Source organism: Diabrotica undecimpunctata, chromosome 7 (assembly GCF_040954645.1).
Source record: "Diabrotica undecimpunctata isolate CICGRU chromosome 7, icDiaUnde3, whole genome shotgun sequence".
Classification (NCBI taxonomy): Eukaryota; Metazoa; Arthropoda; class Insecta; order Coleoptera; family Chrysomelidae; genus Diabrotica; species Diabrotica undecimpunctata.
The window spans coordinates 111,560,677-111,575,537 of NC_092809.1; the positions used below are offsets into that span (position 1 = coordinate 111,560,677).

Genomic DNA, 14,861 nt, shown 5'->3' on the forward strand with positions numbered 1-14,861 from the left:
TTATTAAAATAATAATTTAATTTCAGGCTGCACAAAAATTCTACAGTCTATTGGTTCTCAAAAAATTCCATGTGTTGGAACTAGAGCAACAAGAAGCCTATGGTACAATTAGTATTTATAAAGGACCTAAATTCGACAACCCTTCTATGTAAACCAATCCGCTTTGTTAGTTGTTTTAAATTTTAGATCAAGATTTCTTTTGATTTGAATATCATGTTTTGATACATCTATGATGAAAGTACAAAATATAAAAATAAGTCTGTTGTTTGGAGTAAAAAAATCATTGCTAATATTTTAATATGTCGAACAATGTTGTGTTTAAATCTTTTACAAAATTTGATGTTTATACAGGGTTGTAAATAAGCATAGTTTTGATTTTGTAAAAGATCTTATAAATATTGTATATAATGTTTACAACTAAAATGATGACAATTGACCCGATTTTGGTCGATTTAAAATTATCTTGTCTAATTTTTTATTTTTATTGCTGCAGTTGAAAGCATATTTCTCTTTTTTGAAAATTCTTTATCTTATATTTATATCAATAGTGAATGCTATCTTTATACCCTAAAAGTGAAACAGTTCACATTTATTGAATCTGTTTATTTTTTAGATATCAGTTAAAAAATTATTGCAGGTTTTTAAATAGTGGGTACCAATTCGTTTTTATTATGTATGTATTATAGAATGGTTTCGTTTTGAGGAAGTTTTAAACTGTAGTTGGAAAACGCAACTTTTAGTACTGTATTTTATGAAAACTTGATTGATGAGATTTTACATCATTTTCCTGAGGAAAGTTAAATGGTTGTGGGCGAAAGATAGCTTAGACAGGCATAAACAATACAAGTTTAAATTTGCAAGTGAAGGTTGTAAAAAATGATCAAAATATGTCATCTTGAACTCAAGAATCAAACTTAATTATCCAAAATAAGACTTTTATAATAATTGCAATATGTTATTCCGCCATATGTTTAATCATAATACAAAATGTTTCAGTGAGATATCTTTCGCTTCTTTCTTTCCATTTTACTTTCTCCAACGCGATGACCACAGTGATTACCTCAATACTCATTTATACATAAAAATATAGTGCCAAAGGACCGTGGATATTTCCCAATTTTATGTTAAAAATCTTTAGGAATCATAAACAGACCGAACAATTTTTTAATTTAAACGTATCACTTTATTGAAAACAATTTTCCTGTTCACTGAAGTTACTGCGTTTATTTGTTGAAACTAACGTTTTTTGAAATAACAGTTAGGCTGGCTTTACATGACAATAAACTGCAAATTTGTTTTGTTTAATTCTTTGGAATAATTAAGTATTTTTTGGTAGAGAAAAATGACCGTTATGATCAATATCTCAAAATATTGGAAGGCATGTGGCACGCATCTCTAGTTTAATAAAAATTTAACAGCTCAAATAAGTTCCCGGACTAGAGTTGGCTCAATAAATCATCTTGGGCCATGTCGCTTTTTTTATTTAGTAAGTTACCATTATACTGCTTGTAGCAGTAAAATGAGTAAAAACCGGAAAACGATGTACAACTTATCATAATGGTACCTAAACATAACTAAAAGGTTACTTTTGGTCACTGAGTTCAATAGAATGTTGTTGTCATTCTGGTCAAATGCCTAAGATACTTAAGCCATGAAATTCTTCTATCAGACCCTTTTAACATGCGAGTTTTTATTTTCTGTTTCTCATAAAATGCCCAAAATATTCAATTTACTGTTCTGTATGTGGTTTAAAATGTCCAGAACTTTTCATCCACACTCCAGTACCGTTGCATTTGTAACACACACATACGATATTCTAAAAATGGGGCGGTAACACCACCTCGAAAGCCTCTATATACGTTCTGTTATTCTCTTTTCTTTATTTTATTTCTTGGTCCCAATTCTGATTACCTCCTAAATCGGAGATTCGTTCTGTTTATGGCAGAATCACATCAATAATATATGTATTACTAAATTCTATTAATATTAAAACTCTATTTATTAGTATTTGAAGGTCTTTAGCTGTATCTACCAATAATATTTTATCTGTATATGTTTATGTAGGATTAGAAACAACTGGTCAATTAATTAGAGTAGTAAACAATGAAATGAAATATGTATGATTGAAAATAAGAAAAAATCGATTGGCATAACTCATAAATTATCAGAACAAAAGAAACACTTTCCCTTTTGAATATTTTAGTCGAAAGTCGGCGGCGGTGACCGGGAAGTAATGATATTTCGACTGTACTCAAATGTAAGTGCGCTCGCCACGAAGTTCTTTATAGAAACGAATCCCTATTTACGTGGAGGTGCGTGAGACGAAATCCCTATAGGAATATTTTCGAATGTCGAGTGGACTCCTTAAAGAGGCGTAATACATTAGATAATTTTTAAAGCACTTAACTCGCGTTTTGAAGTAAATTAATGACTTTTCCACAGACGTGTGAGTAATCCTGGACAAGTGATTCTCATTTTTCGATAAAAAATATGAATGTAGCCAATTTTAACGTGGGTAACGTGGGAAATTTAAAGATATGAATTTAGCCATTAAATAAGGTCTTATTTAAAAAAAAGAGTAAGTAATAAAAAATAAAATATTTATGTAAGATTAAATACTTTTTCAAAACAGTATATATTAGATTATTAATGATATATCCGCTACACGGATGCCATCTATTCCTTTAAGTGCTTGCTTGAATAATTCTTAGTAGTACTGGCGAATGAATAGAACCCTGAAGCACCCCAACTTTTTACGGAAGTTTCTGTCTACATAGACGGATGTTAACTGTGGTCGATGTACAATTTTATTATTGATTAAGTATCTTCAATCATCCAGGCTGATTCTATAATCTTTTGATGTTTGACTACTGAATGTTTTTACGACGGTAATGAAGCATGCAAATATGATACAGGTAACGTCCTGTGTCCTTTCGATCAAAACCTGAATAGTAACAGTGCTTCACCCGTGCCAAAACCCTTTCCATAACTAAACTTTGTTTCAGAAATATTTTGTTCTGATTTTTTATTAGTGCGTGAATATTCTGCACTGATTTTATCTTTTATTTACAGTCTTTTATTTATGCACAGGCTTTATTTTATTATTACAGTTTTCTAACAATTATTTTTAATTTGTTTACACCAACAACACAACTAACTTAATTTATAATATACATTTATTTATGACTTTATACATATACGAAGAAATATTTCACATTTATATACACGTATACAATACGAATTTATAACTTCACTAACTCTATGATTTTAGTTGTTTCCTATATATAGTGTACGCCCATACTTCTTGATCTTTCTTGAAAAATAACGTTTACTTCTCGTCTACCATCGAATTTTCTACTGGGTCATTGAACAACCACCTGCGTTGTGGTAAGGTTAGTCGTGACGTCAGGCCAAGGGCTAACGTAACAATTTAATCAATTTAGTATTCTTTATTTGATCAAAAGTCGTAAAAGATAGTTATTAGTAAAAAATTACTCTAGAATTTCCATTGCGTTTTTATAAATAACCATACAGAATGAAGAAAGAATATTGAGTTTTAATCTTGTTTGAGTATTGTTTATCTTGTAGTGACTTTTTCACTTACTCCACCGAAAAACTGTCAAAATAAAGGCTCATTGTGACGAGGTGTGCAGTATATTGTCATGCAAACGTAGCTCTATTTAGATACTCGGTAATTATAAGTTATTGGAAGATTAAACTTTTTACCCGTTAAAATATTCGCTATGATTATTTAACCGAACTTACGAAAATATGTAGTACTTTCAATTTATCTACTTATACATTTTTAGAGGTGTTCTTTATATATAAATAAAAAAATTGTACATACACTTTATTTTTTCAAATGTAGGGAACAAACTGTTCGATAACAAGTATCTACCAAAGTTTTGCATGTTTTTATTTTTGAAAAATAAAAAACTAATGTATTACCATCGTTTTTAATACAAAAAAATAAATGATCTTAAAAAAAAGAAAAGGTAATACATTAGTTTGAGTTTATGATCATGTACGCTTTCTGTTTTACAAACTTTCGATTATTTCTTTATTATTGGGGAAATATTTCTTTTTAATGTTTTTAATATCCTGTAAAAACAGTGAGCTCTTTGATATAATCCTCGTTAAGCGGAAAAATTCTCTTTGGGTGGTTATTAAATATATTTTTAATGTGTGGCTATCGTGTGGATGCTTTCCTTAAACTCAGACCATCAGTTAACTGAAAGGATTTGCAGTTTGAGTTGAAACTTAAATGTGTATTTACACGAACTGTCAATTTTTTTTTAAATATCCAAAAAACATATCGCCATTTTCTATCGTTATATAGACTGGTGGCTTTTGTACATTATAGTCTGATGTATTGAAAACCGGCAGTTGCAAAGTTAATAACAAAGAGTGTATTGTATATAAATTGGTTAAATTTTTATTCAATATGAGATTTCAATTTTCAAAAGTTCTTGCTGTAATAGTTTGGTATTGATCAGAAATTGCTGAGATTCTATGAATTTATAGCAAAACAACATTCCTTTTTGAAATGAAAACTTACCGAATTTGTACTGAAAGCTCATAATTCTGATAATAATCGCTATTGGCTAATTTAGGTTTAAAGTTTATAAAAAATAGGTTTGACTCACCTGATAGCAATTTGGTAGATGGTATTAATGAAAGTAAAGAAAGGAAATGCAGTTGGAGTTCTTAAGTCTTACTTTATAACCAATAATAATATGGTATGGCATTTTTGGGGGCTCCATTCGGATTGTTCCGAGCCCAATTGCATCTTTAACCCTGTTTCAGATAACTAGTGTCGATACACACTAGTCCAGGGAGACCGACGGCCTTACGTACCTTACGGCCGTCCCGTTACAACCAAAAATAAAATAAAATTACCACTGAGTCCTGCAACCTGTCCACCTTACAATAGAAATTCAGAAGAATAACTACACAGAGGACTAAACCCCATTGAAAAGTAGTAATCTATTAGTTTAAATAATAAGTATTACATTTCATCTCAACAGCGAAGGTAAGCGACAGGATTTCCCGTGTTCAACAGATATTTATAAAATGTTGAGCAACTTTTGAGCCAAATATTCGTTGCTTATTGTAAGAGTCAGAATTTTAGAGACCACGGTACTCATTTTTATTATCTATTTATAAGCTATCTGATTTTGCAAGATTAATGAACCAACATATACTTGTTTGCTACAATTAAAATCAAAAAGACCAAGCTTTAAATGCACTGCATAAATATTTCCGAAAAACACAAATTCTGGGAAAGAAATTACCTTTCAAATTAGATATTTTTGAAGAAGCCAACCTTAGTAAGCTGGATTCCATCATTTCTTTCTTCTAAATGTAAAAACTGAAATATCTATTTTTGTATTTGTATTCTTTCAGTACGTTTATCATATTTTCGCATTTATTTAGCCAGATATGAATAGTACGGCTGTGAAGATGAAAAATGGCGTGTATTGCTTCCCTATGACTTTTTTTTTTCGAAAATTTATTACTATGGAACGTAAAAAATTTTCGTAAAAGTACATAGTCTCCAATATGTTTAATAAACATGCATTTAATAACCACACTATTTGCGAAAACGGATGCAAAACATTGTAAATGTTTATTTTTGTATATAGATAATTATTCTAAATGGACTTTGCACTGTTTTCTGTTGATCTCTAGAATTTTTCTTTTAGCTAGGTATTTGTTACGTTTTTTGATACACTGAAATAGTACTAATGTAACTCTATAAAGTAACACTTTTATCTATGTACGTCGTTTTTTCTTGCCAGGTATAGTTACATTGAAAATATTTGGTTTAAAAATGATTGTATCTTACGCAATAATTTCCATTGAAATAGTCGTGAAAGGAAATATCTAACAAATTAAAAATTGTCCATAATAAATACAAGTAATTTAACCCTAGAAAGGTGGACTATTATTTACTGACAGTTATGGTGGACTATCGTAATTTTTACGACATCTAACAAAAAATTGAAAAAAAAATACAAATATAATTATAAACACTTTTATTACAATAAATTAGAAAAAATGTAAGTATTAGTAAGTGGTACACATATAAATAAAGTCGATGTACACTACTCGTTTGCACACATTGTACATATATTACCTCGGTGTTCGCCACATATAGCGTGATGGCATTGGTTGCAATATGTGGTAGTCATGCGCCTCTTTTTACTCGGACAATGGAAACATGCCTTGCGTTTCTTTTTTTCAGGTAACGGACGTTCAACTTCTTCGGAAATTTTGAGGACATCTTTAATATTTTGCTTAAGATTTCGACGTAAAGTTGGAATACACAATCGTTCTCTCAGCCAGGGTTCGGCGAGATGACGAGCCAATTCAACCATATATTCGTATCTGGATAAAACTGTTCTGTTTGCTTTTAATGTGTTTGTGGTGTAAATAACATACGAGTTAATACTTGCAATATTTATCATATTATAGAAGATACACAAAGGCCATCTCCTCGTTTTACGACCCGCATTCATATTCGAACACATTTGATCAAATGTATCCACTCCGCCTTTTGTTCCATTATAATCAGTTATTATAGTGGGTTTGCCATTTATTTTGGAAACATCAGCACCTTCGTGAAGTGTTGAAAGAAGTAAAACTACCTTATTTTTCTTTGGCATATATGATACCAATGTCTTTCTTTTATCAAAACAAAATATAGATGTATTGGGGACTCTGTTCTTTACATTTAACAATTCCTGTGGAATTTCTCTTTTATTTTTGCGAAGAGTTCCGATAATTGTCAGTTTGTACTGATCTTTTAATAACTCCTCTGCTAAGCTAACTGATGTAAACCAGTTGTCCATGGTAATATTTCTGTTACTACCATGAACTGATTTTGTAAGTTCCTTTACAAAATATGTACCCAACGGCAAACCATTTGTATTGGTTTTCTTGCCTAAATAAGGAATAGCATCGATCATATATTTCGAAGAGCTGTCACACATCATTACGATTTTGAGACCATACGAATTAGGTTTATCAGGTAAATACATTCGAAAAGGGCAACGTCCTCGAAATCCTACTAACTGTTCATCAATAGTCAAATAGGATGAAGGTGTATATGATTCTCTGCAGGTGGTAATAAAAATATCCCATATTTCGCGTATATGCGCAAAAGGATCATCTTGCTGCCTTTCTTTTCGTGTTTCTTTTTCATCAAACCTAAGACAGTTTATGAGATATTTAAAACGCTGACCACTCATGCAAGCCTGATAAAATTTTCCTGATATATTACTGTCAAACATATATTTCACAGATAGATGACTGTCTTTATTTGCTGCAGACATTATCAAAATTGCCAATAAAGCTTGTAGCTCATTTTTACTCATGTCAGAAATATTAGGACGACTGGCATATTTTTTAGATTGTCTTGTAATTTCAGTATTTGAGTGTAACAGAGTACGACATAATATATCCTCTGAAAAAAAATGTAAGAAATATTCTTCAACTTTTGTGTAGTTTTTGGCATTTCCTTTGGGACCAGCTATAAAATGAATAATATTTCTAGCTGCCGTTCTTTTTGACAATGAAGGTATTTTGTTTGACCACTTATGCCCGTTTTTACCTTTTAGAGCCTTTCCCGGATTTACAATAAACTGAGAAACAGTGGAGTTCTCACCTGATGTTCCAGGTACTTCTTCTGTAGATTTTTCGCTTTCCACCACTATTGCTTTTATATCTGCATCCATTAAATTTACAGATGAACTGGATACACTGGATGGCTGGAAAATTTTGGAATTATCACTATTTTTAGAGTCATCTTCTTCATCTGAATCGTCCGATTCAAACTCCAAAGCATCTTCTTCTAACTCCCAGTCACTTCCACTATCTTCAAAAGGTTCCTGCTCACTATCTTCACCATTCATTATACGCTGTATTTCATCGTTTATTTCACTTGCCGTTAAAGGTTTTCGTGATGACATAGTGCTACAATTAAATAAAATAATATTTACTACAAATATAAAAAAGAATTAGATAATGACTTACCAAAAACGTCACCGGCGTCCAAATAAACTTGAGAGAAAAAAACTAACGTAGAAGGTGGACTTTCGTAAAATTGACGACGTGCCCTCAAAAAATCTAATACATAAATACAGTAGTGGAGAAACGCACTCACCGCCTGTTAAATCAAGACTAAAGAAACAGCTACTGAGAAGTGTATGGGCAGAGGTTACGCGACTGCACCCGAACTGCGGCGAAAACCGAGGAGCGTCGTCAAATTTACGATAGTCCACCTTTCTAGGGTTAAAAAAATACCTGGCATGAAAGTTCTGTCATAATTTGAGTTACATAAGTCTATTTAAGATATCAATTTGTTGTTTTAGCCGTAACGTGAATAAAAAGGTAAATGTTAATCACAAATACCAATGATTAATTCATGATTAGAATTTACCTACAGTTTCTTCAATAAGTTTTGTAAATTTTTCTTTAGGTTAGATTTTAAGAAGATTTAATATTGAGGTAATATTTAAATATTGTTATTACATTAATAAACTTTATAGCTAAACTAACTTGTCGAAAATAAATGTTTGTTTTCGCAGGTCGGGTCCGTATTTTCAAAAAGAAGCTAGTTTGTCATTTTTTAACTGAATTGTTTGTAAAAAAATAATAAAAACTTTGCAGCAAAACGAATTTTTTAATATGAAAATCCCTTTAATTCCTGGAGTGGGATTTAATCCATTAATGTCCAGCGTTGCGTTTTCGCAACAGTTGATATAGCCCACTATGGCGTCATCTTTTGAAAAATGACATGACTTATTCGGGCAGTCAAAGTTCAGATTTATTTCACAACAGTTTCCTATATACAGTGTAGGTAAAAGTTTATGGTCGGTATGGTAAAATTTAACAGGATATCTAACACAGATCTTCTTCTTCAAGTGCCCTGTCCGTTGCGAACGTTGGCTATTAACATGGCAATTTTGATCTTATTTGCGGCGCTTCTGAATAGTTCGACCGATGTGAGCCCGAACCACTTCCTCAGATTTTGGAGCCACGAGTGTCTTCTCCTGCCTGGCCCTCGCTTACTGTCTATTTTTCCCTGGACAATCAATTGCAGTAGACGGTACTTATCGTGTCTCAATATGTGGCCTAGATATTCAAGCTTTCTTTGTTTAATTGTATTCACGATTTCTTTCTCCTTTCCGATTCTTTGGATTACCTCTGTGTTGGTGACATGTTCGGTCCAGGATATACGAAGAATGCGTCGGTACACCCACATTTCGAATGCTTCTAGTTTTCTCGTAAGCGTCTCCGTCAGCGTCCAGGCCTCCACACCATACAGTAAGATCGGAAAAATGTAGCATTTAACTAGACGTAGTTTTAGGGGAAGAGACAAATCCCTGCTTATGAGGAGCTTTTTCATATTGCTAAATGCTGCTCTAGCTCGTTCTATTCTCGCCTTAATTTCTGTGGCCTGTTCCCATTTTGCATTTACGTTGGTGCCAAGGTACACATAAGATTCTACATGGTCAATTAGTATGTTACTTATCCGTAACTGTCGAGCAGGCTGTTGCTTCCTGCTTATCAGCATCCACTTTGTCTTCTTGAAGTTGAGGCTCAGGCCGTATTCCTCACTAACTGAATAAACTCTTTCCATTACCTGCTGTAATTCGTCTATGGTACTGGCAAGGATCACCGTGTCGTCGGCATATCTTATATTGTTTGTTAACTCGCCGTTTATTTTTATGCCCTCATTTGCATTTTCCATACATTTATTAAATATTTCTTCAGAATAAATATTGAATAGGAGTGGGGATAATATACAACCCTGACGGACACCTCTTTTGATCTGCACACTTTTAGTGAGTTCGTTGCCAATTTTTGCTCTTGCTGTTTGACCCCAGTATAGGTTTGCCACAATTCGAATGTCCTTGTCGTCAATACCTGTCTTTCGCAGAATATCTATCAATTGTTCATGATTGACATTGTCAAATGCTTTTCTAAAATCCACAAAGCACAAATACACGTCCTTATCAACGTCTCTACACCGCTGTATAAGCACCTGGAGAGCGAAAATTGCTTCTCTAGTTCCAAGTGCTTTCCGAAAGCCAAACTGCGATCTATCAATATTTGACTCGCATTTATCATGACACAGATATAAAATCATATTTTCAGCGAATAGGCAAAGATAACAATCATATTTCCCCTTGGTCTCCCCTCCATATTATATATAGTGGTTAAGTTAGGATATACATGGCGATGGTTTTTCCACCACTGTAATGGACAGTTCCAATCTCGGTTCGAAATTTTTTGTGGGTAATATCATCAGACAAATACATGTCGACTTCTTTTTATCTCTCTCTTTCTGTGTTTTTATTTTGTACTTGTGTGTATATTGTAGTATATTGTATTTTTTGTGTGTATATTTTATACCAAGTAATGAACACTCTTACATGTAATTACTACCTAGGTGGTGTTTGTAAGTTTTAATAAATAAATAAATCTCTAGATACAGGTGTATGTTAAGATGAGTCATGTCCAATAAATTCATCAAAAATACACCATGGACTTAAGTCATCTTTATCAGTTTCTTTTTCTTGTACTTATTGATTTTCACTAGTACAATCTTCTTTTTCTTTTTTTATAGAAGTAATCAGCTTCTTAACTCTTTCTTTTGTTTTTATAACTAGATATTCTGAATAATGAATGAGTTCCGATTTACGATTGATCTGCATTTTCGATTTCAAATCTTTATTGATAGTTCGTCAAAGGATTTATTTATTGTAAATATTCAGTTAAGAATTATTTTTCTTAGTCAAAATTATTGACCTAGTATTAGAATAATAATTTTATTTTTAAAAAATGCACATTTGTAGAAGATGCAGCTTTTATGGTCCGCTTTCTGAATATTGCAATGATTGAAATTTCTCCTGACGCATTTCTGTCCGTTTCGACTACTTCTACAAGTACCGACTTACTGCCACCGCCACCCAAGCGTCAAAAAGTGATGGATACTTCCATTAATAAAAATATTAGTTTAGAACAAAAGTAACAAATAGATATGGATTTACTAAACCTATGCAAAGACTCGTTTCATCCATTTTCCATAGTTGAAGAACGAGCTTTTAAAAAGTTTGCAGGGTGGATTCCTGGATATAAACCGCCAACAAGAAAAACTTGTTCATTACGTCAGGTTCATTACTTCGGGAATGTTATATAAAAACTAAGCAAATTATTAGATCACAAGTTGTTAAATAAGTAGCAAATATCTGTATTACTACTGACCTCTGGACATATGGAGCAACTGAGAGTTACATCGCATTAATAGGACAATATTTAACCGAAAATTTAGAATTTAAAACGGTTTTATTAGGTTGCTGCCATTTTTCTGGAAACCATAATTCAGAAAACATCGCTTTTGAAATTAGTGAAATTATTAATCAGTGGGGTCTAAATCGAAAAGTAAATTTTGCAGTAACTGGTAATTACTCAAATATGGTCAAAGCTATTAAAGATGTTTTTAATGAAAACATTTAAATTGTTTTGTTCATACGTTAAATTTATTGGTGGGGGAAGCACTTAAATGCTGTCGTGTACAAATAGATAAAATAAAAAGTCTTTTTTCGATAATTCGGCAAAAAACACATTTAGACTTAGACTAAATCTAAATAATGAAGACTGGATTATTTGTTCTAAATTTTACTGCCTTTTAAAGAAACAAGTACAATAAGTGGCCAAAAATACTTAAAGGGTAGTTCAGTGATTGTTATGGTACGCTGCCTGCAAGAATCTTGCAATAAAATTTTAGCAAACGGTAACCTTACATCCACAGTATCCGACATAGTACAATTACTAATATCGGGTTGTATTGTTTAGTTTATTTTTCAAGTTAAAATAAATATATTCTTCATTAGTTTCTTTCACTTCAATAAATATTGTGTATAAACGATAATAGCCATTATGTTTGTTTATGTAGGTACTCTCTTACTTGAAACTACTGTTAAACAATCATAGTAACTTGTTTACGAAAATCGGTTTACGATTAAAACTTCAACGACCCACCTCTATCCTTATTTTGATTTGGTGCTTTGACGAATTGAGAGATCGGGAGACGAGACGTTACCAAATAATTTTGTACGAAGCATTTTATTGTGCATTTTATTATTTTTAATGAGAATAAGGCACAATGTGACTTTAAAATAAGCTTATTTTGATGTTTAGATTTTTAATTCGGAAATCGTACTTAAAATACGAATCATTATTAATTTTATTTATATAAAACGATATTTCCGAAGTGGAAATCAAAATGTTATATTACACTTATTGTAAAGTAGAATTGTGGCATATTCCCAATAAAAAACAGTAAGCTGCCATTTAAATCCATCTCGCCCAAATTTGATTATGTTAGAAGATTATTTAAATGCTAAAAAGACAACAGGTCAAATAAAACCAATAAGTTTGGCAACGTTGACCTTCCCTTTTTTTATTATATCAACTCATGCATGTTCGGCGATATAAAGGCCGGACCTAATATACCTCTCTTCTTTTAAACAGGTGTTTCTCACTCCATCTCACGTAAAGTCAATACCGACCATAAACTTTTACCTATACTGTATGTTTTAGTGGAAATTGGTCGCAAAACTTAGGTTTCTATTAACGGATGGCATATTGAAAGTAGGTTAATTTTGACTTCTGTGAACACCTGTTTTTAGTTAGTAGTAAGTCGTTTGTGTATAAATTAACTGGATAAAAATTTGGTTTTTGGTAGCAACGTATTGTTAAATTATTGAAAAAGATATATCTATCAAGTAAGTGCTATTATTTTATCTGGGCTAGTTGGTACAACTGCCCAATTATCAGTGTTCATGTTTTCCTAGCATGTTTCAGTGCAGATGTTTTCCTAGCACTTCCTGGCCCCACTGAATTGACTGATGAAGATAGTGGAGATGAAGACTGTGGAGGAACATACAATACCCTAAACAAAAATATGTGGGATGCGGAATCAGAAGTTGTAATTCATCAAGAAGAAGAAGGATCGACGAAGAAATTATAAATCTATATGAAAAAGAGGCAGATCTTCAAAGTGTGACACAAGTTCAGGAAGAAGATACGGAAGAGATTGAGATGGAAATAGAAATAGAGACACAAAATGAAGAAATTCAAGATATTGAAGTGGCATCTACTGAGATTCGTTTCGTGCAAAAAGTGTAACTTTTACTGCTGTGTACTGCTTTATTTTATTTACGACCACTCACTCTTACAGATATTTGATTTTTTTTTTTAGTGAATGAAGAGCTTTTAACAAATATTATAACGGAGACAGTTCGTTATGCTCTTCAAAAAGTACTACTTTAGAATTTGGAGTAGACGAGTTAAAAGCCTTTATAGGGATTTTACTAGCTAGTGGGTACAGCACGAATCCAAGAAGACGCATGTACTGGGAAGAATCTGATGACGTTATAAATATAGTGATTTCAAGTAACATGCGTCGTAACCGATTTGAAACCATTCCAATTCCAAGATTCCTCCATTTTAACGATAACCTAAACATAGATCGTTCAGAAAAAACATACAAAATTTCTCCGTAGCTTGAAAGTCTCCGCAAATCATTTACTGAATATACCGTACGGGAAACCGAATCTAGCGTGGATAAGGCCATGGTACCATACTATGGTATTATGGCACGTTTCATCGTATGAAACAACATATAAAAAGCAAGTCCATACGCTTTGGGTATAAATCGTGGTGTTGAAATCAGAAATCTAGTTACCTCATAGATTTCAATATTTATCAAGGAGCCAAGAAAAAATCCAACGAATACACAAAAAGAATTTGGCCTTGGAGGTGGAATAATATTGCAGTTTGCTCAACTTATTCTAAAATTCAACGCGATAGGGTTATGCCTCATTGTTTATATGCTGATAATTATTTTCCCTCTATGAAACTAATTGATTTTTTAACATCGAAGGGAATAAGTTACGTAGGAACTGTACGATCAAATAGAACAGAAAAGTTTCTATTCAGTGAAACGTTTAAAAAATCCATACATGGTATTTACGAAAATTGGTACCACGAGAAAAATAAGGTGTTTTATTTATGGTGGAATGACAACAGCATAGTTACTTTGGCATCGAATTACCATAGAACGACGCCAGTTTATCAAGCGAACAGATACTCCTTTGCCCAAAGCAAAAAATCAAAGTAACAACCACATCGGATGGATCAAAATGTTGCCTATTACAGAACAAATATAACATACAAGAAATGGTATTGCCTTTATCTGGAGTCTTGATGTCTCCATACAAAATGCTTGGTTAATTTACCGTAGAATGAGACACATTATCTCTGAACAACCTGAAATGGATTTGCTGCAGTTTAGTCGAAATATAGCCAAAGCCTTGTTGACGATGTTCGGAACGATGTCCAAGAAGACCTGGTCCACCTCAATCTTCTACAAACAACATTACACAAGATTTTCAATTCGGCAACATCGGCCATCTTATTTCTACCCAAGAAAAACAAACCCGATGCGTCCTTTGTCACTCAATAACCACTAAAAATGTATTAAATGTAAGGTTGCCTGATGTTTGTGACTTTTAGAATATAAATTTTTCAGAAATTAAAAAAAAATAAGCATAAATAGTTCTGGGCATGAATGGGTTAAACTCGAAATTGAATAAATAGCATTGTCAGTGGCTCATTTTCAGAAGTGCGAAACACTTGACAGAAGGGCGGCTAAATACTGATTTATTTGTCACCACACAAATGTCGCTTCAAAAAGAAAACGAAATCGAACCTATTTGAAAGCGTATTAGTTGCAGTGGGCGGTAATCACAGATGACAACCACATAGAAAAATAGGTCTTAACAACG

At 32.5% G+C, this 14,861-nt stretch overlaps 1 protein-coding gene across 2 annotated transcripts in view; it reads left to right on the plus strand.

The window, feature by feature from the left end:
• The window catches only part of vtd (RAD21 cohesin complex component verthandi), a 41,760-nt gene extending 35,831 nt beyond the window's left edge, over positions 1 to 5,929 (plus strand). For both annotated transcript variants that reach the window (XM_072537984.1, XM_072537985.1), the window contains exon 14: positions 27 to 5,929. In XM_072537984.1, the coding sequence (XP_072394085.1) occupies positions 27 to 152 (126 nt within the window). In that variant the 3' untranslated portion in view covers positions 153 to 5,929. The remainder of the gene's footprint in view (positions 1 to 26) is intronic.
• The last annotated feature ends 8,932 nt before the right edge of the window (positions 5,930 to 14,861 follow it).